Raw genomic sequence first — 25,709 nt, forward strand, 5'->3', positions numbered from 1 at the left:
AGACTGACCTCTCAAATATCTCAACTTCCTTCCACCATAAGGAGAATCAGAGAGCATTTTACCAACTCTAAACGCATTAGTAATCATGGTTATCTCAGTATTAGAAGGGTTTCATTAAATAATGATGCCTGGACTGGACAGATGGGGCAATGTTAGAGTGGGAAGGATGCAAGAACAGGATGGCATTCAGACAGAAGAGGAGACAAGTGCCTTTCGGGACTAAGTGTAGGCCTCAGTTCAATTCAATTCTGTGAACTTTTGCTCAGTACCTAGTTTGTGCAGGACTGTGTGAGCACTCTGCAGGTTTCCTAGACAGATACATAAAACAGCCTCTGGCCTAATTTCCAAAGCTAATATTCATTTCACATAATCAACTGTGTTACTGAATACTCAGGAATACTCTTTATTCACAGAAAACAAATTCTAAAACCACTCAAATTAGAAAGACACCCACCAGTATTTGGTTGAGAAAGAAGATGACTACTGCCTAATTTTTCTCACCATCCTCACCTTTAACACACTTTCAAGTCCTTTATTACATTTAGGAGAAAGCTTTAGTTTGATGCCGATATCTTTAAAATATCTTTCCTTAATACCCACTTACTAATCCCCTTTTAATGAAGGCAGTGAAGTACAGGCAGCTGAAGGAGCAGCAGTCCTTGAAGTTGAGGATAAAAACAGAACTGTACAAGGAAGCAAGAGGCCACTCACTGGCTGGTGTCAGGACTCAACAAATTACTGGGATCTGGAACCCAAAGGGTTTCCTATATCTATCCAGCAGTCACAAGGAGAAGGGTATTATGGCATGCTAAAGAGGCTTTCTCCTTCAGGAACCGAAAATCTAAGATAGTTTAAGCACATCACTCATATTGCAAAGGGAAATACACAAAAATAACTTTTAGTAAAACGGGTTTTTTTCAAAGTTCGGCAAAAATGAAGTGGACAGTTCTCAAACTTTTTGGTCTCAAGATCCCTTTAAACTCTTAAAATTTACTAAGGATCCCCTTAATAATAAAAATAAACCCATTACATGTTAACATAAGTGACATGCTTTAATGAAAAATAACTATATTTTCAAAAACAATTTTTAGTGAGAAGACTGGCATTGTTCTACTTTTTTGCAAATTTCTCTAGTATTTGGCTTAAGAGAAGACATCTGCATTCTCACATCTTTCTTAATATTCAATCTGTTTCAATATCATATCATGCAGCCTCTGGAAATCTCCACTGTACACTCACAAGGAAAAGAAAACCTTAAAATTATGAAAATAATTTTGACCTGTGGACCCCAAAAAGGGACTCCTAAAGGTCCCTGGGCCACACTCTGAGAACTGTCTTTTGTACTAGAGGTGGGAGGGAAACAGCAGTCCTTGACTTAGCTATTTAGGTACAGAAGCCTTATTTACATGTTAACTCTCACAAAAGAGAAGGATGGGCTACTCCAAATACATGAGACCCTGAAAGAAGATGGGATCCACCTAGAATGTAGTGAAAGAGATTCAGCCTGTATTTATTTTCCTATCCATTGCCATCAACCTAACCTGCCTCATCCATTACAGGGTGTGGCCGGGACAGCTCCCTACAACAGATGGTAGATGATGTTTAAAATCTAAAGAACTGTATCTATATATGATATACAAACTTCACCACCTCAACATTTCAGGAAAAAAATTTTATTGTTTGAGATCTTTATTCCTCATTTGGCTATCAGTGTGGTTCTCAACCAAGTGTAAGGACATCAGAATTCTTTGGAGGGCACAGGTAGTTGGAGAAAAGGTATCCAATATTATAACATAATTTTGTCCGTTATAGGGGAAAAAAATACCATACTGTTTTCATGACAAACTCTTGGTGGATAAAGTATTTTTTAAAAGGTTGAAAATTACTGATATAAGGCCAAGTTCCTAGAACGTGTGAGAGCAGGATCTGTAAAATTTTGAAGCAAATACCAATTAGCATTATCTAATGAATTACTATCCTCAATGGTCATGAAAGCACCTTCTCAAAACCATACCACTTTTGCCATATTCAAGGCCACATATCCAAGAAAGCCTAATCCAGAGGTCAGTGGGCATTTAACTGAAAACAAAATATTCTGATTGAGCTCCCACTAAGCAGGAACTATGCCAGGGGCTTTCATGTGTGATATCCCATTTAATCCTCTTAATAAACTAAGGAGTCACATGCTTATTCTATGATTCTCGGCAATATGAACATCTACTATGACCTGCCTCACAAAAAAGAAAATGCTCAAAAAATACTTTTGTAGGTGATTGGAGACCTGAAGTACAAGGATGTACGCGAGGAGGGCAACATGAGCATTCTCTACCCTGAATTCCGATCTAGCATTTTCCGTCTTACTGTTCCAGCTCCCCCTTTCTTGCCCTGAGGGAGAAACCATCCTAAATTGGGAAATGGAATCAGGGCTGTTATCTTCAAGAAGCTTTCAGACTGTCCAGCTCCAAAAGTAGCTGTCGCAGAAACTGCTGGTTGCCCCAACCTCTGTTCTCCCTTCTCCTTTGGACACAGGACCCCTGATTTTTAGCAGGCAAAATAAAGACTATAGGGGCCAGTCAGGTGGCACAGCGGTTAAGTGTGCATGATCGGCTTTGGCGGCCCGGGGTTCACTGGCTCGGATCCCGGGTGCGAACATGGCACCGCTTGGCACACCATGCTGTGGTAGGCGTCCCACATATAAAGTAGAGGAAGATGGGCATGGATGTTAGCTCAGGGCTAGTTTTCCTCAGCAAAAAGAGGAGGATTGGCAGCAGTTAGCTCAGGGCTAATCTTCCTCAAAAAAAAAAAAAAGACTACAGTTCCCAAGTTCCCAACCTCTATTGCAGCTAAGTTCTGGACAATGGCATTTAAGGAGAAGAGTCTGGGGCAACTCCTAGGAAATGTCTTAGGGCTGGGGCTGGGGGGAGGTGGGAGGTAGGTGATACTCTCCCTCTCCTGTTCCTTCTTCCAATTGGCTGAAAAGCAGACAAGATGTCTGCAGCTTGAGTAGCCATCTTGAATCATGAAATAGAAGCCACATGTTAAGGATGGCTGATTAGCTGGACAGAAGGAGCTCACATCCCAGATAAAGTAAAATGCCATCCTAGCCCTGAGCAGCCTATAGACTTCTTTTTTTTTTTTTTGAGGAAGATTAGCCCTGAGTTAACTACTGCCAGTCCTCCTCTTTTTGCTGAGGAAGCCTGGCCCTGAGCTAACATCCATGCCCATCTTCCTCTACTTTATATGTGGGACGCCTACCACAGCACGGTGTGCCAAGCGGGTGCCAAGTCCGCACCCGGGATCCAAACCAGCGAACCCCGGGCTGCCGAGAAGCGGAACATGAGCACTTATCCACTGCGCCACCGGGCCAGCCCCTATAGACTTCTTTTATGAGAGATAAATGTACTTCTATTCAAGTCATTATTTTACATTTCCTGTCACACATAGCCACATCTCATCCTAACCAGTATAGTAACTGAAAAGAGAAAGCAGAAATTCAGATAACTAACTCTGTGGCAGCAAAGCTAAGTGGTTAGAAGCAGGAACTCTGGAACCAGTCTGCCTGGGTCTGAATCCTGCCTCCCACTTACTAGCCGTGAGACCCTGGGCAAATCAGTTACACTGTGTGCCTCAGTGTTGTCATCTGTGGGGGCAACAAAGCACCTACCTCTGAAGGTGCTGTGAGGATTGAGTTATTTACTTTTAAAGCACTTCAAACAGTACCCGGCATCCAGTAAGTGCTCTGTAAGTATTTGTTAAATGAAATAAGCACATTTGAAGCAGGGCCAAAGATGATAAGACCAACTATAGTGAGTCTGTGGGCCAGTATAACCCACCATAGCATTTAGGAAGCAGGCCTCTGCTCTAAATCACATTCTCCTTGGTAGCAGCAAGATGGTTAACACTAATAAGTTTTGTCAGGGCAGATGTGTTTTGACTTCCCCTCTAAGAGAAAACAGTAGCCAGGAAATTTTAGAGATTGGGATCTTGCAAATCACCAAGAAACATGCCCAGAGTCTGTCATTCTCTGTGGCCGATGTACTGAGGTGGCAGTACTCTACCTGCCAGGTAGAACTGAGAGATCATATTACTCCTAGCTGTCAGAGCACCAGATCACTTCTCAGCTGACCTGACACACATGCAGAGGAGCTGTAATAGCGTCATGAAAGAAAAACAAAAACCTTCTTCTTGCTCTTGTACCTATCAAGGATAATCAGCCAACAAGCTAAAATAAAAACCACTCATATCTTAGATCTCACTCTGGTTCCCAAATGAAAAAAATGAAAGCATCTTGCTAATATTTAGGCCTCAGCATACCCACCTTTCTTTTTTTCTAGAAGTGATGGTTCCCCTTTGAGCTTTCAATTTAACTCACTCTTCTCTTACCTGAGGGACTTGGAAAGTCTCAAAGCTTTCCACAACTCAGTTCATGTTAACTGAGTTGACGGCAGAACTGCTCTCTGGTTCTGGATAATTCAGGGACGACAACATCTGGGAGAATAACTAGATCAATGACCCCAACCAAGAGCTACACGTCACAGCCCATCCTGGCCACTCAGCACTACTATCAGAACAGCACATTACCCATGTAGAAGAGTTCACACAGGAGAGATGCAGGGGAAATTTGAGGGAGTTTTGACACCCATCATTTTAATAAGCATAACAATAGTACATTTTTCCAATAAACTATTCTGGCCCATCTAAGAACTCTGACAGGAAAGACTTGATATTTTTTTGACCCACTAATATTTCAATGATATCTTTGCTTTGATCTAAATGCCTTAAATTCTTCTGCAGTTCCCAAAAGGGCAAAGGTCACATCTCAGCTGCCCTGATCACTCTAAGCCCCATCCCATCCCATCCCCCTTTATACACATGCAGGGGACAAAATAAAGGTCAGGAAACACTCTGCCTTGGCTAAAAAGCAAACTGCTGATAGTCCTGGGAGAAAAAGGAAAAGTAAAAGGTAGCTGATAGTTTCATGTTTGTAAAACTCCATATTCTAAACTGAGGAACCATAAAAAAGGATTTGAACCATTTCCCAGAAGTGAGCAATAACCAGGACAGATGAAAGTGGTGAGTCCACCCACTCTATCACCAACGTTTGCCGGTAAGAGACCTGGGACCGTGGCAGGTGACAATCCCACAACACAGAAGGCCGCAACTGAACCCTCGGAGCCCCTGATGGGTCACCAGTCCTCCCAATGAACAGCGACAACCTTGGTCGGGTCCAAAAAGAGAGAATGGGCCCAAAGCTCAAATCTGTAGGTCAATGGCCGAATAGCAGTCTCAGTAGTTGAAAGCTAAGAAACCTACTAGAAAGGAGCATCTCGTCGCAAGTCTCCGTCCAGAAGCCGGCTGCCCCACGGCACCGCTGGGCCCCTCGCCTGTATCTGGTCAATTTCCTCTTTTCATTTTCCGTTCGCTCCTCCCTCACCAAATAGGTTCTGATTTATTTTTCTTCTTTCCGCAGAGCTTCTCCATCTCCAGTCCTCAGCGGCATTCCAAGATCCTACCCAGGACTCCGCACTGTGAAGTTTCTCCCTTTTGCAGCCTTTCAACCTCCCTTCTCCCTCTGGCTGTGCGAAGCCCCAAACTCCCCGGGATAGGCCCACCCTCCCCGAAGCCGGCGGCCGCGGTCCCCACCCCGCTCTCACCCCCTGAAGGTCCTTGACGAAGTAGCTCCCGCTGGAGCCCTGGTAGATGCGCTCGGGGAAGATGCAGCGTTCGATGGCCCGTTCGGCCTGCCGCACCACCGCCTCGAACTCGGGGTCCTCCGGGAACTCGTTCCGCTCGCGGTGGGCCTGCGCGGCGTGCGCTGCCGCCGCGGCCTGGGCTTGGGCCTGCGCCGCCACGGTTTGGGTCTGGCCCTGGGCCGCCGCGCCCCGGGCCCGATCCAGCAGTGGCTGCCGCTCCCGGTCGTGGCCTGGCGAGCCGGGCGGAGAGAGGCCCTGGCCGGCCGCCGCCGCCACTCGGACCGCGCCCCCCGGCACCTGCGGAAAGTGAGCGCCGGAACCGGACGGGAAGGTGTAGTCCGGAGGTTGGGCCCGCTCAGGGGACACAAGCGGACTCGTCTCGTCCATCCCTGAGGCCGCCGGCTCCGGGACCCAGCGCGATCCGCACAGCTGAGCTCGAGGCCGGGACCAATCCGCGACGCCCCCAGCCCCCGCCTGGCCAACCAGGTCGCGGCGCCTCCTTGGCCCCGCCCCCACCCCCCTGTTTACCTGGCGACGAGTAGGCACGACCCCTTGCGCGGAACGTCAGCCAATCGGAACTAGCGCCTACGCAATCGCGCACTTGGTATTATTCGCCCGTCACATTCTGTGAAGACTGCGCATGCTCCAGGAGCCAAAGCCGGATCAGACACGCCCTCTCCTCTTACCAGCCCCCCCACCCCCCCCCACCCCCGCAGCCTCCAAACGCTGACAGGTCTTCGAGAGCTTCCAGTAAAGTAGCCTACCTAATCAGTCACTCGTTTATTGAGTGCCTATTATGAACCAGCTGTGGGACTGGAGAAATCTAACCTTTGTATCTGCAGTCATTCAATCATGCACTCATTCATTAAATATTTATTGAGCACCTACTGTGTTCTAAATGCTGGAGAGACAAGTGAAGCAAAGAAACAAAAATCTCTGCTCTACTGTTAAAAAATAAAATTCAAGTGAGTAAATTTTAAATCATATTGGCTTTATTCAACGATTCATGAATCGGGCAGCATCCCATCTAGCAGATAGAAAGGAGCTCGGAGGAGCTATACAAAGTAGAAGACTTTTACATGCAGAAGGGAGCCTGACAAAGTTAGAGTAGCAAAAAGTGGCTTGTTTGTGGTAAGGTCACCCTCCTTTAGGGCCGGCAGGGTCTATCAGGCAGATTACCTCACTAGCGCTAACCAGGTAATTCCAGACTCACTGGGTTAGAATTCTATTCAGTTAAGGAGTTAAGTCTCTGGACATGGGGCTTAGCATAAGTGGCTCCATTTGGGGCCTGTTGTCTTGGTTTTAACACTACTTAAGTAAAAAGGTCTTTAAAAATTCGAGCCCTCATGCAGCTTACACAGTGCCTGGCCCACTGCTCAATGCTTATTTGTTAATTGAAGAAAATATGGTCCCATTAGACTAAAAATTCCATAGGGTAAGAATCCATGAGTGTTTTATTCATCACTGTAAAACTTCAGGGTCTAGGCCTAGAAGGTGCTTAGTACCTTTTTATTAGCAGCAAAGAGAAGAAAGGTATAGTCCCTGCCCTCAAGCTGAAGACACACAGCTCTGTGAGGCACTAGGAGAAAAAGAGCTGACAGTGAGAGCTGAGAACTCCATAATAGGAGTTCAGCGATTTGGAGGTAGGCTGGAGTCAGCAAAGGCCTTAAGCGGGGCATGTGCTATGCGCTAAGTTTTAAAGGAAGAATATAATTAGATCACAGGGAGGAAAGAGGAAGAAAAGAAGAAATCAGAGACATTTGAGTTTGAACACCAGTTCCACACTTATTAGTTATTTTGTACGAGTTACTTAACTCTCTAAGCTTCAGTTTCGTTATCTATAAAATGAGAATAATCATCCTTTTCTCAGTGGATTAAATGAGAATCAAGATAATGTATGTAAAGCACTTAGCATAGAGCTTAGTACATAAAAAGCGTTTGACAAATGGTACCTTTTTATCACTGCTGAGGTTTTCGTTGATGCTGGTTTTGTTTCTGTGCTTAAAGTAAGCAGCAGACTAGAGGCGTGGGTTTTCACAAAAGATGACCAGCCACACAGTAATCAATATTTCATAATTATTCTTTCTTGAATCAAATTTTTTTTTTTTAAGATTTTATTTTTTCCTTTTTCTCCCCAAAGCGCCCCGGTACATAGTTGTATATTCTTTGTTGTGGGTCCTTCTAGTTGTGGCATGTGAGACGCTGCCTCAGCGTGGTCTGATGAGCAGTGCCATGTCCGCACCCAGGATTCGAACCAACGAAACACTGGGCCGCCTGCAGCGGAGCGCGCGAACTTAACCACTCAGCCACGGGGCCAGCCCCTCTTGAATCAAATTATTGCCACAGCTAACTAGAAGTACTAAATTGAAAGAACTATTGTTTAATTGTATGTATGGGAATGTCTTAAACTTTTTTTTTACCAAATAAACCATTCTAGGCAAAGGTCCATACAGATGGTTCAATTTCTCCTGTTAGTTACAAGACCTGTATTTCCCTTTCCTATCCAGACATCAAATAATTAAGTAACACTTGCCTCTTGTGACCCAGGGGCCATAGCCACAGAGATGAACTCTTGGTATTACTCATCTCATTTAGCCCCTAAGCTTCAAATTGTGGTCAAGGAAAACTCCAAGATTTAGAGTTCTCTCTTGAGCTCTGAGTTTTCTCCATGGAAAACAGTCAGAATTTATTTCTGTATCTGCCTCTTAGAACTTGATTTTCCTTTTACTGAAAAAAAGAGGGTCGGTGCATTCCCTGTTACCAATGAAGAACTAGCCTCTACCAAATGCTAAGCATGTGTCAGGCATTAAGTGCATTACATGGATTAAGTCATGTAACCGGCATTACAGCCCCTATGATGTCGGAAGCTGAGGAAAGTCGTTTGCTTATGGTCATGCAGCTGGTAAGTGGCAGAGCTGGATCCAAACCAGGCAGACTAGCTCTGTGCTTTTAACACTATATTGCTTCTTATTAAATATCTGTATGAAATGTGTCTCATATTTATCCCCTTTATCTTCACTGATCCCACATTAGTTCTGAGACTCTCAGAATGTCTTAGCTACATGATTACAATAGTTTTTGAGTTTGTTTCTCTGCTTCCAATATCTCTCTGATCATCTATGGGTATCACTGCCAGATTAATTTTCTTAAAACACAAGTTTCATTGTGTCACTGCTCTGATCAAGAAACTACATTTTTATTGTGGTAAAATATACATAATATTTATCATTTAACGATTCATAAGTGTATAATTCAGTAACATTAAATCCATTGACAATTTTGTGTAACCATCACCACTATCTATACCCAAAACTTTTTCATCACCCCAACAAAAACTCTCTGCCCATTAAGCAATAACTCGCTCTTCCCCTAGATCCTGGTAACCTGTATTCTACTTTCTGTGTCCATGAATTTGCCTATTCAAGGAACTACATTTTGAGGGGCTGGCCTGGTTGCGTAGCAGTTAAGTGTGCAGGTTCCACTTCAGTGGCCCGGGGTCTGCCGGTTTGGATGCTGGGTGCGGACCTACACACCACTTATCAAGCCATGCTGTGGCAGGCATCCCATATATAAAGTAGAGGAAGATGGGCCTGGATGTTAGCTCAGAGCCAGTCTTCCTCAGCAAAAAGAAGAAGAAGAAGAAGAGGAAGAAAAAGAAGATGAGGATTAGCAGTAGATGTTAGCTCAGGGCTAATCTTCCTCAAAAAAAAAAAAAAAGAAACTACATTTTGCAAACCATATATATCTTCTCCCTGATTTTTCAGATCTCTCCATAATTTGACCACAATCTATTTAACCTTACTTCTTCATATTTTTAAATACACATTCTCCAATCTAATAAGATGTTTTCTTGACACTCCATTCTCTCAACTACTGTAATTATATCTATAGTCAATCACAGTTTAGCATGTTTAACCATTGAATGTTAGAGCTGGATTGGGTCTTACCGGTCTGCTAGTCCAATCTCATTTTACAGGCTAGAGAGCTTAATAATGCTCATGAAGCCACACACAGTTGGTGGCAGAGATGGGATTTGAACACAGAATCCAAGTGTTTTAAAACTACCATTTATCAAGCACTGACAATGTCTCAGACACAGTACTGAGCATCTTCCATTGTATTCTCATACAAGTCCTGGACAGCCTTTATCATCGTCATTGTTATTATCATCATCATTTTCTATGCTACAGAGGAGGAAATCCCAATTCAGAAAGCAATTTGCTTACTCTCTTCATTTGCTTGCCTTCTCTTAATAATGAAATACAGTCTTGGATTTTTCTGTGTGCATGAATCTTTTCTACTCCACATTTAGGCAGTAAGTCCCACGAGGGCAGTGATCTTGTCTTTTCTAGCCTGGCAGAACCTAGCATCGTTCTGTATTCCCATTGTTCAGTAAACAAGCATATGGATAAACGGATTGGTGTGCATGGTACTTGGGAGGATTTCTTCTAATCTTGGCACTGTATTTTAAACACAAAGGATCTGAGTAATGACAACGACAACACAAATCCTTACAATGAATGCAAAAGTGTCCTCATATCACAGTGCTGGCACAGGGGTGACACTCATTAAACTGCAGTTGCCCCCTCCAGCGCGTTACAATGTACAAAGCTGCACCCCCAAAGCCGGGTTCGGATTCGGTCCTTCAACTCCGCGGCGGTACCATTGACAGCTGTGGAGACGGGGCAGGATCGGTGGGCAGTGCTGCGTCTGATGCAGGTTTGGCTTGGCTTTGCTTGGGGCTGACATGTCAACTAGCCCGTCTCTAGGCAGGCGAGAGCTGAGTTCTGCCTGTCACGGAGGCCGAGACGCGGTTCAGTCCCACGCCTTTTTCAGATGTTTGGCTCCGGCTCTCGAGACACCCCGCCCCGCACAAAGATGGCGCAGAGCCCGAGCTGGGCCAATGGGGAGTGGCGTTGCTCCCAGTTGCCTAGGTAACAGCCAATGGGCAGAAGGAATTGTGCCCAGTGCGACTGCCCGGGATGGCGGCGTCAAGTGGGGCAGGCGCTGGTGGAAGTGGCCGAGAGGCAGGTGGCAGGGGCGAACCCGGCCGAGCGGAGGTCTGGGCCGCTGGAGCCCCGCGTCGGGGCGTGACGGTCACCCCGAAAGGCCGAGCCCAGGTTGGCTGGCAGCGCGGGTGGGAGGGGGCCGGGAGAGTGTGGGGACCGAGGAGCCCAGCCTGAGATGACAGGGGCTGGGGAGCGTAGCTCCATCCCGGACGCGCTGACTGGAGGGCGGCTGCCCCCAGGGGTCCCAAACCCGAGTCTCTCGTCCCCACTGCGTAGGCTGAGGCCTGGGAGAGCCCAGGGCACCTGGGTTAGCGAGCGCGGTGGGTGGGGCTGCGTCAGGAGGGGATGGCAAACCTGTGTGAGCAGAAGACCCGGCCCGAGCCGGAGAGAAGACCCAGTAGAGGGAAGGAGCGGTGCTGGAAGGCAAGAACCAGGTGGGAGAAGGAATGGGGAGGCCGACGGGGACGTGTTGGTTTGTTGCGTTCTAGGGCTTTGTTTGCTCCGGGCCCGGCTCTGTCACGCTCTGATAGAGAGACGCCCCCCACCACACAGACACATTGAGGCTTGGGGAACGGGATGCCTCAATTAGTTGATGGTGGCATCCCTGCAGTGCAGCATCTCCAGCCTGCTTGGGTCCGAGCAGGAGTAAGTTGGCTGTGTTAGAAGCCGGCCCAGGCATTTTCCTTTCCCACGAAATAGAAGAGTATTCTGGCAGTTCCCGTCACCCCCAAGTCGCCCTTTTTTTTTTCCTTACCAGGATTTCCTTCCCACTTTCTTCAATCTAACCGTCCCACAGTCTTCCTAAGTAAGACCTTTATCTAGTAGCGGTACAGTTGTTTACTTTGCGAGTAGAAGAAAGCCCTAGTAAAAGAGACTTATCAAGCTCATTTAAAACGCTTAAAAAAGAACCTTTGACTTGTTGTGGATTCCTTACAAGCCTAATCTTTGTTCATCAAAGGCTTCACTTTCTTCTCTTTAGGATTCAAAATCCTAAGAAATGCTTTCTTTATAACCGAACAGCTTTGACAACACTGTCATAGCCTAGGGAGGGTGGCTTCAGGGGGACAATGTGAAGATGTATGTGGGTAGTTAAGGTGACTGCCTCCAAGCAATATTCTTAAACTGAAAACCGATTCTCCTTTATGTTAGTTTTTTTCAAAAACCCTCTGAATTTGGACACAGGTGACTGAATGCATAAATATTTTTTAACAAGTTTGATTTCTGAAGTTAAAAAAAAGACAAATGGAAGAGAAACAGAACTTCTCATTCCTGTCTCCAAGTTCTATTTGGAAATGGCTGGGGCAGGAAAAAATAAGGATAGTGGGGATATAGTCTGTTGTGCAGACTATCGTGTATTGGTTTACGGGGACAAAATCGTTGTTTTCTTTTGGGTAAACGTTTGGATTAATCCTTTGCAACTCGTCCATCAAGAGAGCAGGAAGGATGGGTATCTGTTTAGAAGTATGAATCTTGTTGACTTTATAACTAGATTCCGTATGCATATCTGAAGCCTAAACTCCTAGGCCATCTATTCTCTTTAAAAAGATTTTTTGAATAACTGATACAAATACTTTGCATCCCTTGTTAAAGTACTGGGTTTTTCAATCTACATCAGCACTGGGTGTACTTTATTAAATTGGATTTGTCTCAATGATCATGGTTACTGGTGAAGTTCCTTTTTGGGTTAGTGGCTATGCAGCTGACTATTAGTTAGCATGGCTGACTACACAGAAGTCATATGATAATCCTGACTGTGTCCCAGGCAGTGACAATATCAGTTATTTGGACACATATAGAAGTTTCTAGTCAAATGTGTTCAACCATGGCCTGAGACCCATGGAGTCTACATCTGTTCCCTTTTATTAGCACTTCTGATTGTGTTCTTGGGAATGGACATCATTTTGACAAGCAACAGTTGAAGGAAGTTTGCTGTATCTCCCTGATACAAAAAAGGAGTGGAGGGGGACTAGCCCGGTGGCGCAGCAGTTAAGTGCGCACGTTGTGCTTCGGCAGCCCAGGGTTTGCCGGTTTGGATCCCGGGTGCAGACATGGCACCGTTTTGCAAAAGCCGTGCTGTGGCAGGCGTCCCACATATAAAGCAGAAGAAGATGGGCATGGATGTGAGCTCAGGGCCAGTCTTCCTGAGCAAAAAGAGGAGGATTGGCAGCAGATGTTAGCTAAGGGCTAATCTTCCTCAAAAAAGAAAAACACACACACACACAAAACCCCAAAAAACAAAAAGAAATGGAAATTTATAGTATGTACTTTTTAAAACAAATGGGAGAGGATGTTCCAGTTGCTATTGCTGTATAACAAATTGCCCCAAACTTAGTTGCTTAAAATAATCATATGATGCTCACAGATCCCGTGAGTCAGGAATTTGGACAGGGCCTCATGGGAATGACCTCTCTCTGCTCCATGATACCTCTGGGATGCGGGCTCCATGGCTGGGGGCTGGAATCATCTCAGGGCTCCTTTGCCTGGGCTAGGATGATTCAGAGATGAGGAATGCCAACCGGAGCACCAGCAAATGTGGCTCAGCTTCTGCTCAGCCTGGTAGCCTCAGGGCAGTCAGATTTCTCCTGTGGTGTTTCAGGTCTCCAAGGACAAGCCTACCAGTGAGCAAGAGAGAACTTGCCTTACTTTTTGTAATCGAACCTCAGAACATAGCATTGTTTCCATCATGTTCTATTGGTGAAAGCAATCACAAGCCTGCCCAGATTCAAAGGAGAGGAGTTAGACTCCACCTTTTGAAGGGGCAATTGCAAGGTCAAATTCTTTGGAAAATACTATTTGCCACACTTGGTAATAAAATGATCTTTCAAGTTTCATTGACTTCTTGCAAATATTTAGAGTATATTTCCCAAGAGCTAAGATCACAGCAAAAGAGTGGCTAGGTTTACAATTTGAGGGCTGGCTAGTACTTTGTCTATAGATAATCCTCAAACTGGACAAACACTGTTCCCTTTCCTTCAGGGCCTTCTTCTGGTCTCTCTGAAACAAGGTGGGATGCCACCATTTGGGAGTTTCATGTAGCCTTGAGAAAAAAGGAACAGATACAAGAGGCTACTCCCCATGAGCCTTTGTGTAGTTAGTCTGACTCCTCGAATTGCACAGCAACACAGTCCTTCCAAAGCTCTGAGTGAGGACAAAAGTAGTTAACTGCCGCCCAACATTTAAAGGAAATGCCCTTATCATCTTCCTGTATAAATAATGGTTTTGTGTTTATATTTTGGAATGGCTGTTTAGTTATAAGATTTAATAGAAGATACCACCTTTCAGATTCTGACTTGTTTTGAAGGAATGAAGTATTTCAGAGTTGTACCATAAGCTGACTTTTAGTACTCTGACTTAGTTCTGGGAAGAGCCGAAGATGGCCTCTAGCTATCATAATGCCTAGCTGGACTGGCAAGTTTTCCTCTGCAGTTTTGATGGAAAACTGCTTCTCTTCCTCTCATTAATGTTGTATTTGCAGTGGAGTCATGTTGACCACTGCCCCAGGCACACTCTGATGCTGGACTGACAATAAGAAGCTTAGGAGCCTGAAATTGGATGCTGACCTTGTGGAACATTGATGGGACAGAGATGGCACCCCAGGTACCAGCATCACCTCTCTGAGGAGATAGCCCTCAGAGGTTTTGAGGGGCTTTGAGAAAGAAGAAAAGGACCTTTCTCTCAGGACATCTACTGTGTGAGAGACCCTGAGCATGAAGTGTCTGAGTAATTAGAAAAGTGAGGAAATTCCTGGTGGACTTATGGGAGTGACTCCCAAACATCTCTAGAAGAGCTTCCACAAAGCTGGCCCTCTTTATGGGGATAGAAATAAATGCTCCTCTGTGTTTGGGTGCGAATACAGGGATTCCCGGAACTCATCTGTCCTCATAGGTGGGATGAATCTAGAGCTTTGGGATGGGGCCAGGGCCTGGAAGATGTAGCTGAGCCCTGCTCTGTTCAGACCAGGCTGTTTTCACATCAGACCATTGCTGGGCTTGTGGCACCTGTATCAAAAATCATTATGCCATAGAGGGCTGGCCCCGTGGCCGAGTGGTTAAGTTCGCGCACTCCGCTGCAGGTGGCCCAGTGTTTTGTTGGTTCGAATCCTGGGCGCGGACATGGCATTGCTCATCAAGCCACGCTGAGACAGCGTCCCACATGCCACAACTAGAAGGACCCACAACTAAGAGTATACAACTATGTACCAGGGGGCTTTGGGGAGAAAAAGGAAAAAATAAAATCTTTAAAAAATAAAAAAATTAAAAAAATAAAAACATAAAAAAAAATCGTTATGCCATAGCCAAAATTAAAATATCCCATAGGGTGTTGATAAAGAACAGATGAGTGGTCACTGTAGTTTGCTTTTCTTCTACTTGGTATTTACCTCGTTAGTCAAAATTGCTGAATTTTTTCAAAATATTATTTGAATTATGTTGGTAGCGTTTTTATATTGAAGCTTTAGAGAAACTTCCTTTACAGTAAATAAATGTGTGAGTTTAGTTGTCTCTTTTTGAAGGAGGAAAAGACTAACATTTAATGGACAGGGGTAGGCAGTATTCTTGGTACTTTCATGTATGTTATTTAATTTAATCCACATGCCAGTTCTGTGAAATAGGTATATTACGTCCACTTTCTAGAGGAGGAGACTGAGGTTTGCACGCTTAAGTAACTTGCCTAAGGTTACACAGTGAACCAGGATCTGAACCCAGGTCTTTGTGCTACCAGGGTCCACAGAACCACTAGATTATACCGGGAGGCAGTCTAGGACAGGATAAGATAGTGTAAGAGCATGGGCCCTAGAGCCAGCTGCCGTGTTCAGATTCTAACTTGCACATGTTCGCTGGGTGACCTTACTTAACTTACTTACCCTCTCTGCACCTCAGTTTCCTCATCTGCAAAGTGGAAATAATAATACCCACCTCATAAAGTTGTGAGATGAAATTAGATAATGTATTTAAAAAACACTTATGGCACATAGTAAGTAGTCAATAAATGTTAGTTGCTGTTACAAAGGTATTTCAAATAACTTCTCTGGGGTTAGCTCAGTTGATAATAGAGGCTTGTGTTGGCTGACCTTATACATAACCCAGCACTGTCCACCACCACAATTTGGAGAAAAGGAACTTAATGTATGTCTTGTTTTAGTTGAATATTTAAGGCGTTATTTTTGTATAAAATATGCTAGATCCCTCTTTTATTGTGGAACCTACTCTTTATATTCCCGTCTTGATTTTCCATAATGGAGACATCAGTACAACGCTTAACAGTGTGTGTGAGTTGGGCTTCTCTGGGACTTGAAGGCAAAGGAAGCTAGCTGTTGGCACCGAGCCCACAGGGATTTAAAAATCCCCTCCCGTTTTATCCTCCAGGGCCGGCCCCAGTGCTCTGAAGCAGAGCTGTTCTTGTCCTGTTGGAACTCAGCAGGTGCCTGAGGGTCAGACTCTAAGTTAATTATTAATAACAGGGGACCTTTCAATGGTGATTTATTGGTCAGAGAGCTTTTCACACGCATTATTTCCATTTATTTGGGTAGTAGTCCACAAGTTTTCAAATGTGTATGAATCTAATGACGTGCTTGTTAAAACTGCCGATTCCCAGGCTCTAACGTACAGGATCTGATTGAGTAGATCTGGACGTGGGCCTGGGACTCTGCATTGTCATAATCGTTTGAGAAAACGTTGGAAAAGATGGAGTGGTGAGTAAAAAGACCTAGGGAATTTTTAAAAAGAAATAGAGATTGCATTTTTTAAATATGTCAAATGATTTTATTTGTCTCTTTCTGTTTAGTGGTATTTTGGATATCTTAACTCCCCTCTGATAGGATATTCTTGAATATAAGTGTTCTTTTAGACTCGTGTGAAGCCATACCTAGCCAGTCTCCAAATGTTGTTGGATTGTGGTGGTGTTTTTTTTTTTCCTATGATCTATCTGTCATAGTCGTTCCTTTTGCTCACATTACCCTGGTATCCTCCTTATGATCTCATTCCTGGGTGTACGAGTTAGTTTTTGCCAGGTGATAACATACTACCCCAAATCACAGTGGCTTGAAACAACAGCCATTTCTTTAGTCTGTGATTCTGTGAGTCAATAATAATTTGGGGCTGGGCTCCGAAGGGCAGCTCTTCTGGTCTTGCCTGAGCTCACCCATGCATCTGTGGTCGGCTCGGATGGCTGTTCCACGTGGCCTCCTGTCGTCCAGCAGACTAGCCTGGGCTCGTTCACATGGGGCACAACAGTTCCAAGTGCAGCGGAGGGCAAGCCCAATGTACAAGCACTTTTCAAACCTCTGCTATATTGCCTTGGCTAACGTTCCATTAGCCAAAGCAATCATATAATCCACCCAGATCCAATGGATGGAGGAGTAGATAAACTGCCCTTATTGGAAGATCTGCCATGTCACATTGCAAGGGTGTGGAGGGAGGGAGAATAATCTGCGCTCGTTTTCACAATCTACTGAATTATCCTGTCTCCTGCCTTGCAAGATTTTCTGGCTGTCAGTTTTTGCTGCTCCACCCCATCCTGCTTCGTGCTGCCACATTCCTTTTCCTTACACTCTGCATTCATATTACATCCCTGTTCACAAACCCCCAGAGGCTTCCTCTTTTCCCGCCTTATCAACTATAAACTCTTCAGCCTAGCTTTCAAAGGTCTCCTTAAGCTGGCCTGACCTTAAAATCGAGGGCATAGTACAGGGAAAGAACTAGCAGCACTCAGGGCAGCCCTGGGCACTAGGTCCAGCTCAGTCACCGACTAGCTTGTAACCTCTCCAGGCTTCTGTTTCTCCATCTGTAGAATGAGGGAATTTGGATTAAATCTGAGGGGTTCTTTTCAGACTTAAAATGTAGGCTGAGTGCCCCTAGATAAATTTATTTCCTATTACTTCCTAAATCAACCTTCAACACCAGTAAGACCAGGCTTCTTATCCGTGAACGTCCCTGTTATGTTGCTCTTTGTGCTTTCATTCCCCATGTTTTCTCCATCTGGACTTGCCCTCTGCTTTCTTCACCACTTGTTTTAAATTCTGCCCATCCCTTGTCTTTTTTAATCTCTGCCATCCAATTTGGCACTTAATTATATTATCTCTCATATTATTCAGTGTTTTAACTGTTAGTCTTATCAATTAGATTATAAACTCATTGAGGGAAGAAACTATATTTTATACATCAACTAAGCACATTGTAGATATCAAGTAAATATTTGTAGATTAATCCTAAATTTCCATCCCAGGTCATAGAAAATTGGAACTAGCTAAAAACTTTTAAGACGAGTGGGAGGGTAAGACTGCTTGGGCAGAGGTGGTGATGATGGTGGTTGTGGCTGGAGAAGTAGCTGTTTTTGTTAAATGTACTCAAGGAAGTATGTACTTATCAGGCTGGTAGCCTTTAGAATGGTGTCTACAAAATTGCTTCACGGGCCTTCCTCCAGCCGTCCTGTGACACTGGATCTCCTCTGCTTGTTTCCTGCAGTTTTCATTCTTCTGTAAGCTGTCGCCATGACCCTGACGAAAGGTTCCTTCACCTACTCCAGTGGGGAGGAATATCGTGGCGAGTGGAAGGAGGGTGAGAGGACGCCTGGGGGTATCTAGTGATGAACACTTCATTTGGCTGAAGGACACATATACATCAGGATATATAATCCAACTTTATGAATCTTCATTTCTAACTCCAAGATTTAATCCGAATACTGCCTTTCCTTTATTCAAGTTTAGGATTATAAATAAAGGAATTAGAAAATGCTACTTTTAATCCAACCTCCAGAAATAAGTTAAATCTTTCCACTTCTAAATTTAAAGTGTTTTAACATCCTTTTATCCTTTAGTGGTATTATTTGGGAATTGTTTTTATAAATGCTAATGTACTCAGCAAAGTAAAATGAATTATTTTTAGTGCCCATAAATTAGAAAGTACAGAATTAATTGCAGTGACTTGATTCCAGTGAATCTTAAGAAATTAAGGAAGATCTGGAAATTAGGGCAGACATTCAAGAGCAAATGACATTCATTGCCTTGAATTTCCTGTGACAGCTCATTGCATTTGGAAGTATCTATTCATAGGAATGGTGCAATTCATCAGAGCCTGAGACTGTACAGGAAGCAGTTTAATGATGCTCGGTTTGGAAACAGTCTGGTCACTTAAAAGGCTCGTGGGTCCAGTCCTAGCAAGCCAGGAGCTGCTCCGAGGGGACTTGACTTTCTACAGTGTGCCAGCAAAGAGCAGCTCACACTTTTTTCAGACCCGTGCCTCATCCTTTTCACGGTAGATGCCTGCAGCTCATGGATTTTTGAGCCTTGAGAGGAGAAATCGTGCAGGTGGGATATGACCTTGCCTCCATACAGCCCCAGCCTTTTCTCCTGCCTCCCAGACACCTGCTGTCCCCTTTAATCTGACCCTTGAGAGGAGAGACTTCCTGAGGCTCTGCTGAGCAGTCTCTATCCACCAAAAACTCCCTCGTACTCTGTCTGAAGAGCATTATTGCTCCTCCAGCATCTGGCTCTGTTTCCTGGTCAGTTCAGTGGGGAAGCACAGCCCTGTGGATGTAACGAAGTTCAAACCAGTGTTGCCAGTCTGGCTGGTAGGTTTGCCCCGTGGCTTCACAGTGCTAAGGGGTACTTTTATTTTTTCCTAGAGAGGCAATGTAGTTCAGTGTCAGGCTGTCTGCTGCATTTGCATTCTTGCTTTGCTGCTTAATGGCTCTATGATCTTAAGTAAGTTATTGAGCTTCTCCTTGCCTTGGTTTTTGCATCTGTTAATGGGAATAATAATAGTTCCGTGTCTACCTCATAAGGTTGCTGTGAGGTTTAAGTAAGATGAGAAATACCAAGTGCTTAGAAGAGCGCCTGGCACATGAGAAAGGCACAGTAAATGTTAGCTATTGTTATTTTTAAGTGCTCTCTCATTTTTCCGTAGCTGGAGAGACCAGCTCCAAATCTGATGGTTGTGACTTAAGATGGGAAGGTCCCAGGAGCCAGGTTATTACTCTGGATAATGGTTCTCTGCCTGCTAGTGTCACTGCTTCTCTTCTTTTCTTTGTGGGTAGGGTGACAGAAGGGATGTTAGATGGTGAGAGGGGACCCTGAAGCTGCCCCATCCCAACCTGACTCCTGTCCTTCTCTTTGCTCAGGCCGCAGACATGGTTTTGGTCAACTGATGTTTGCAGATGGTGGCACATACCTGGGTCATTTTGAGAATGGGCTCTTTAATGGCTTTGGGGTACTGACCTTCTCAGATGGCTCAAGGTGGGTACTGGGTCATTCCTTTCTCAGCTTTAAACTCAGGAGGCTCTGATCTAAAAATGATAGTGATAAATATCGGATCAAACCTGAGCTTGTCCCCGACCCTCTGAAAACAGGCGAAGGGTAAGCACCAGTTCTTTCCTTGGTGACTTTATAAATAGAGCTAGACTTTGAAGTGGCGAGGAGGTGAGTGACCTTACAGCCCACTGCTGTTCTCTTACATTTCCTCCTTGAGATTAGAGCCTCGTGTCAGATGTACTCTCTGACCCTCCCTGCTGGTTGGGAGTGGGGTGGGTGGGGCTCTGAGATGAGTGGAATCAGCTTTGCTCCTTGGCTTTAATAAGTACCACATATGGTAGCTGCTTGACTCAGTTGACCTGGACAGCTCACTACCCCCTAAGGCTAACGTCTTGTGTTTCTGCAGGTATGAGGGCGAGTTTGCCCAGGGCAAGTTTAATGGTGTTGGAGTCTTCATTCGACACGACAACATGACCTTTGAGGGGGAATTTAAAAATGGCAGAGTCGATGGTTTTGGTAAGTTCCAGCCCAGCAGGACGGGTGACTTAGGCGAGCATAATATGGGCGGAAGGACACCTTCGTAGCTTTAATCCTTCTGTGTGTGTTCAGCAGTGCATAGTGATGATGCTCTAAGGCCTGGCCATTGACCCTACCGATGGAGTTCTCCTGAAAAGAGCCAGATTTTCTCTTCCTGGGTCTCTGAGTCGTTAATGCCATTGTCACTCCCATATTTTCTCTGTCCCCCTCAAAGGCCTGCTGACCTTCCCTGATGGTTCTCATGGAGTACCCCGCAACGAAGGTCTGTTTGAGAACAACAAGCTGCTGCGGCGTGAGAAGTGTTCAGCGGTCGTCCAGCGGGCCCAGAGCGCCTCCAAGTCCGCCAGGAACCTCACTGCCTGACGCGTCAGCGTGCACAGCTGACGGGTATTGGGTAGAGCAAATGCCCTGTTATTCACTGGAGGTGAACAAGCGCCCCAGATGTGAGAGGAGGTGAGAATGACCACAGAGCAGAAGCCCTGTGATGTGCCCGTCGCCTGCCCGTCAGGGGTTCGGTCACAGAGAAGTTCTGCTGGTTCTGGCCCAGGCCCTGCACTTGTTTCCAGCTGTCTTTCCTTTCTCTCACTCATTGGTACAGACTCTGTCCCTCACACCTCGGATACCCAGGGCAGACCTGCTGCCGCCTTCTACTTCTTTCCTGCCAAGTGATGCGGAAGCTCTTCATTCTGCCTATATTTGGGACAGATGATGCTAACCCCAAATTAGGGTGAGTGCTTTGTGCTACCCTGGAGAATTAAGGAGACAGATGGGGGTGGCTTACACAGTATGGCAGTCTGTGAGAGTCAAGGCTAGAGCTTTTCTGTGTGTTAGCCCCTCATTCACTGCTGGTCGGCATCATGGCTGCAGGCCTGCTGCTTTGTCTGACCAGACTGGGGTTCGTGTCTTCCTTCCTGTCCCTGTGAAGGATTCCCTAAGAGTGCTGTTTCCCTCTCCTTGACTTCACAGGCTGTCTTCCTTACCTGAGTTTCAGCAGATAATTTGTGCCCCAGTTGTGCCTCTCTCCTTCCTTAGACATGGGACAAGATCCCTTTTTGGGCTAGTCAAGAAAGAAACTGATGTAAACAGTCGTCTTATAACTTGTATTTATTCCTCACTCCAGGGCAAAAGGCAGGCATCTCTGGGCTATTTCAGACCCTGTCATGGAGTAAACTTAGGGATGGCTTAGGCTGACTCAGCTCCTTCCCCGTGGACTAGTAGGTCAGACCCACCTCCATCCCTTGGGGTTTAGATAGACTTGGACCCATCCTAGGACTGCGGTGAACTAAAAGCATTTGGCGCACTGTAACTCTTCCACTAGGAGCTTTGGCTGTCAGGCCTGGGGGTCAGCCCTTGACTGATAGGACCCCTGCACAGTTCATCACAGGGGCCTCCAGTTACCCTGTGACCCAAACACACCCCTCCCCCCAGCCCCTTATCCTCACACTGTCTCCTCAACAGCAGATTGTGGTGGAAATCATAGGCGTGTGCCTCTGTTTATTCTCTGAATTGTACTGTAGAAACAAGTGTTTATGAGGAATAAACAAATCACCCGATCTGCCGCTACTTCATTTTATTGACTTTCTTGCTCTGCATCCTCACGAATATCAACCATTTCTAAAAGTTAATCACAGATAGGGGTTTGGAACTGACAGTGCACATTTTGCTACATAGTATCTAATTCTCAAAACCTCTGGGGGGTAGAAGCTTTTTTTTTTTTTAATCAGGCTCAGGTTGCCCAAACCAGGAAGCAGCAGAGCTGAGTGGGATTTGTATTTGTAAGCTGTCTTTCTGGTTCCAAAGCACTTCCCACTGTACTCTTCTCACCCTGAGCATCCAAGTGCCCAAGTCCTGAGACCAGTCATTGTCACACCTGCTGGGTTACTTAGGCAAGTCAGCTCCTGCCTGGAGTTCCCTTTCTCTGCAACAGGTAGAGTACCACTTCCCCAACGGAGCTCACATGTGCAACATTCACCTGCCTCGCCATCCGCTTCACATGCGTGATCATACACAGCTGCGAGAGGAAGATACCACTATACACAGCCGAGAGAGAAAGGTACCATCATACACAGCCGCGAGAGGAAGGTACCATTATTAACTCCCTATTACAGATGAGCTCAGGGTGGATAAGGAGTTTCCCAAGGTGCTATAGACAATAAGGGGTAGATCCAAGGTCTTAAACCTAGACCTGTTTAAGCCCGGAGGCTGAGCCTTCACCAGTACACTAGCCTGCCTCCTGAGCCCTAACTTTTTGCTCCAAGCCTAAACCTGCTTCTCCTCTGAGCCCAGACCCTCCGGAAGTTGCCTGTGAGAAGAAGCCGGGTGCTAAGCTCCACACTTCAGTGCCTGCCAGATGCCCAGTTTCAGCTGAAGGTTGATACCTTTTATATTCTCTCCTCCAGCCTTTGCCCTAACTAAGGATCTGTTTACCTTTCATTTTAACCAGAGTCATTTTAAAAAAAATTCATCTCAGGTTCTCTGCCACTAGGCAGGTGTCACTGAATAATGTGAAACATTTTGGAGAGAGCAGCCTTTTTGATTAATGCACTAAGTGTTTCTAAATATCTCACTTGAGCCTTTTTGCCTCTTACCTGTCCCACCGGAAACTTCTCTAAGCCTCTCCCTGGGCTGCCACTAAGCTAATAACCTGTGTTTGCTCAGTATCATTAGAGCCTCTGTCAGAGCTGGGAAAAGCAGACCTTGAGAGCTAAATTTCCTCTCAGAAGGTTCTTGACATCCAGGCAGGAAACAAGATCCTCATAGCAGTGGAGTGTCATCCTGTGCATAGCCACGCTAGTTTTACTTATTAACTTTATTGCAATAACAAAGTAATTATTTTTAGCAATAAAAGCAGAGTGCCTATAGGCAAGAAGGTGGTCCTGTCTCAGGCCAAGTCCCCTTCGCTAATGTTTCAGACCTGGGGTTGGCTAGAATAGTCTTCTAGAATGTAACATTTATCCACCAGTTGTCATTATTTACCAGTTCTGGCAAACTACTGCCTCTCTCTGTGCACGTGATGGTTGAGATCAGGCTAGAGACAAGAATGTGAGATCCATTGAAATGGGCTTAGGAAAGGGCCCTGTGGCTGGAATACAGCTTTGGAGCCTTTCAAAGACCAGTGACACTTTTCTGATCAGGTTTCCTAACCTACCACTTCTCCTGGAAGGAATCAGAACTTGAGTTCTTAGGAATAGCTCTGGCTTCCACTGCTTGGACTAGACTCAGGTATTATTTCCACTTTCCAGATGAGGAAACTGAGGGTAAGTTAGGTAAGCTCACCCAGCTAACATGTGCAAGTTAGAATCTGAACACTGGCAGCTGGCTCTAGGGCCCATGCTCTTAAACACTATCTTATCCTGTCCTAGACTGCCTCCCGGTATAATCTAGTGGTTCTGTGGACCTGGTAGCACAAAGACCCAAGTCTAAATAGTCTTCCCTTTAGTAAAACCCCAGGCCTCACTGCACCTAGTTGCCTCCTGCCCTTCCCCCTGGTTCACGTGTCTTGGGGCATAGGAAAGCACAGCAATTGCTCCTTGCCAGACTGAAGGTCTCTAGAGACCCAGAGCTGAGGATACAAAAATGTGAGAAGTCATAGGACTGTGAGAACAGGAAAGGAGCGTGGTCAGAAGTGCCTGGTGGGAGGCTACCTGGAGACTGAGGAGGGAAAGGAGCCCCAAACCCTTGTCCCCCCATGTTCCTCTTCAGGCTACAGGTGCAAGGCAGGAGCTGAGATGGGCTCAGGTCGGGCATGTCCCTCCTTGCCTCAGAGCCAGCCATTGCTGGTGAAGTCCGTGCGCAGGGCCTCCTCCTCAGCGGGGCTCAGCTCCTGCAAGGGGGCACGGCAGGGGCCTCCATAGTAGCCAAACCAGTCCATGGTTTTCTTCAGCCCCGGGATCCCAAAGCGCCGGGTCACCTGAGAAGTAGGGCCTGTTAGAAGAGACTGAGGAATCCCCTGCACACACATAGCTGGGACCCAGATGTGTCACTTTCAGAAAGTTAGGGATCTCACCTTCTCCCCGCCCCCCGCCCCTGCCGGGAGGTAACTACCAAATCTGTGACATGCAGGGTAGATTGGGAATCCAGACTGAGAGACGAGAAGGCAGGTCGGCAGTAGAGAACACAATGCCAAAACCTCAGATTAAGGAAGGAAGGCACCTCCTTTAGCTTTAGGACAAAAACCCACCCCCTTGGGGAGGAGAGTGGCATTCAGTCTTCCAGCTGGGATGGGCGAAGGCAGCCATGCTGCAGGTCTGGGCACTTGAGCCAGGAAGCTGACCCAGGCATGGCAGGCCTCTAGTGCCCCTGCAGTGGGGCCCCCCACCTCACCCATAGCTCCTCCCTGACCGCAACTCTAAATGCTCCCACAGGAAAAACAATGCCTCGCTGTCCGAAGAAGTTTCACTGTGTGAGCTTGTATCACTAACTTATTATCTCTAAGCAGTTCTCTTGCCTAAAAAATGAGGGGGCTGGACAACATGATGTCTGAAGTCTTTTCCATTGTAATGGGGACCTAGAGCTATTGTCGTAATTTAAAATCATGCATGGAGTTTTATGGAAAATGAAACCAAGTTTCTTTGCTTTTAGCATAGCAACTAGTTACTTCCTGCTGATCAGAAGTGTTAGATGAATCTTTGACTACCTAAAAACTAGGAAAGTAATCATTACTTAAAGTTTTATTTGGAGGGAAGGTAAAACCTTAGAATTATGGGCTTCATGCAGGGTAAAAATAATAAAAGGTTGTTTGGGATAAAAAGTTGGGAATCACTGATGAGTGATCAACTAATAACTATTCACCACTAGAGGCCAGCAGGCTTTAGCCAATCTCCTCCCAGGCCTGGCCCCAGCCATGAGGTTCTAATAACCTGGACATTTCAACCAAAACCTGAGTAGGGTGGGAAAGACCTAGAGATGAAGATGGAAATAAGTAGCTAGAGAAAAGCTTTCTCCCACCACAGGTCTCTGAAGATCTCTGAAGATCTCTGATTTGCCCCTCTTCAGACCTGAGAAAGGGTTGAATGCTCTGGTGGTAAAGACCATGGAAAGTCCTAAATATAGCCGGGGCAGGAATGGAGGAAGCACATTGTGTTCAAGGAGGGCAGGGCAATAGGGTGACATCAAGCTGCTCTTGGGGTGACTGAGCCTACAGCCCAGGCAGCAGGATAAATTCCAGGCATTCCAGAGTGTGTGCCCAGAGCTGGCACAGGAGAGGCACAGAGTGAAGGGTAAGGC

General features: G+C 45.7%; 3 protein-coding genes across 14 annotated transcripts in view; 1 reads left to right on the plus strand and 2 right to left on the minus strand.

The window, feature by feature from the left end:
* PI4K2A (phosphatidylinositol 4-kinase type 2 alpha) overlaps nt 1-6,213 on the minus strand; it is a 29,784-nt gene extending 23,571 nt beyond the window's left edge. Inside the window, exon 1 of the mRNA XM_001500347.5 lies at nt 5,655-6,213. Within this exon, the coding sequence (XP_001500397.3) occupies nt 5,655-6,080 (426 nt within the window). The 5' untranslated portion in view covers nt 6,081-6,213. The remainder of the gene's footprint in view (nt 1-5,654) is intronic.
* A 4,021-nt stretch (nt 6,214-10,234) lies between these two features.
* Nucleotides 10,235-22,033, plus strand: MORN4 (MORN repeat containing 4). Of its 10 annotated transcripts, none has more exons than XR_011422014.1 (6): nt 10,235-10,412; nt 18,163-18,255; nt 19,817-19,931; nt 20,353-20,462; nt 20,698-20,936; nt 21,082-22,033. XR_011422014.1 is itself a non-coding variant. In XM_070223400.1 (5 exons), the coding sequence occupies exons 2-5, from the start codon at nt 18,189-18,191 to the stop codon at nt 20,844-20,846; spliced, it is 441 nt and encodes a 146-aa protein (XP_070079501.1). In that variant the 5' UTR covers nt 10,275-10,412; nt 18,163-18,188; the 3' UTR covers nt 20,847-22,033. The 10 variants fall into 10 exon arrangements, 5 of the variants coding, with proteins under 5 accessions (XP_070079501.1, XP_014588761.1, XP_005602387.1 ...); XR_288854.4 differs by lacking the exon at nt 10,235-10,412 and adding an exon at nt 10,647-10,813; XR_011422013.1 differs by lacking the exon at nt 10,235-10,412 and adding an exon at nt 10,656-11,136.
* Nucleotides 12,545-25,709, minus strand: part of HOGA1 (4-hydroxy-2-oxoglutarate aldolase 1) — a 32,958-nt gene continuing 19,793 nt past the window's right edge. For 2 of the 3 annotated variants that reach the window (XM_001501388.6, XM_014733274.3), the window contains one exon: nt 22,039-24,393. In XM_001501388.6, coding sequence (XP_001501438.1) covers nt 24,244-24,393 — 150 coding nt within the window. In that variant the 3' untranslated portion in view covers nt 22,039-24,243. Of the gene's footprint in view, nt 13,315-22,038; nt 24,394-25,709 lie in introns of those variants that run through there. The other variant, XM_070223301.1, reaches the window with a different exon arrangement.

The sequence above is a fragment of the Equus caballus genome, chromosome 1 (assembly GCF_041296265.1).
Source record: "Equus caballus isolate H_3958 breed thoroughbred chromosome 1, TB-T2T, whole genome shotgun sequence".
Taxonomy (NCBI): domain Eukaryota; kingdom Metazoa; phylum Chordata; class Mammalia; order Perissodactyla; family Equidae; genus Equus; species Equus caballus.

What these genes read in the sequence shown, in the direction of transcription:
- MORN4 (XM_070223400.1), top strand. Translation starts at nt 18,189, where the DNA reads ATGACCCTGACGAAAGGTTCCTTCACCTACTCCAGTGGGGAGGAATAT. An exon ending in TCGTGGCGAGTGGAAGGAGG is followed by an intron (nt 18,256 to 19,816) that starts GTGAGAGGACGC and finishes CTCTTTGCTCAG; the next exon opens with GCCGCAGACATGGTTTTGGT. An exon ending in TGGCAGAGTCGATGGTTTTG is followed by an intron (nt 20,463 to 20,697) that starts GTAAGTTCCAGC and finishes TCCCCCTCAAAG; the next exon opens with GCCTGCTGACCTTCCCTGAT.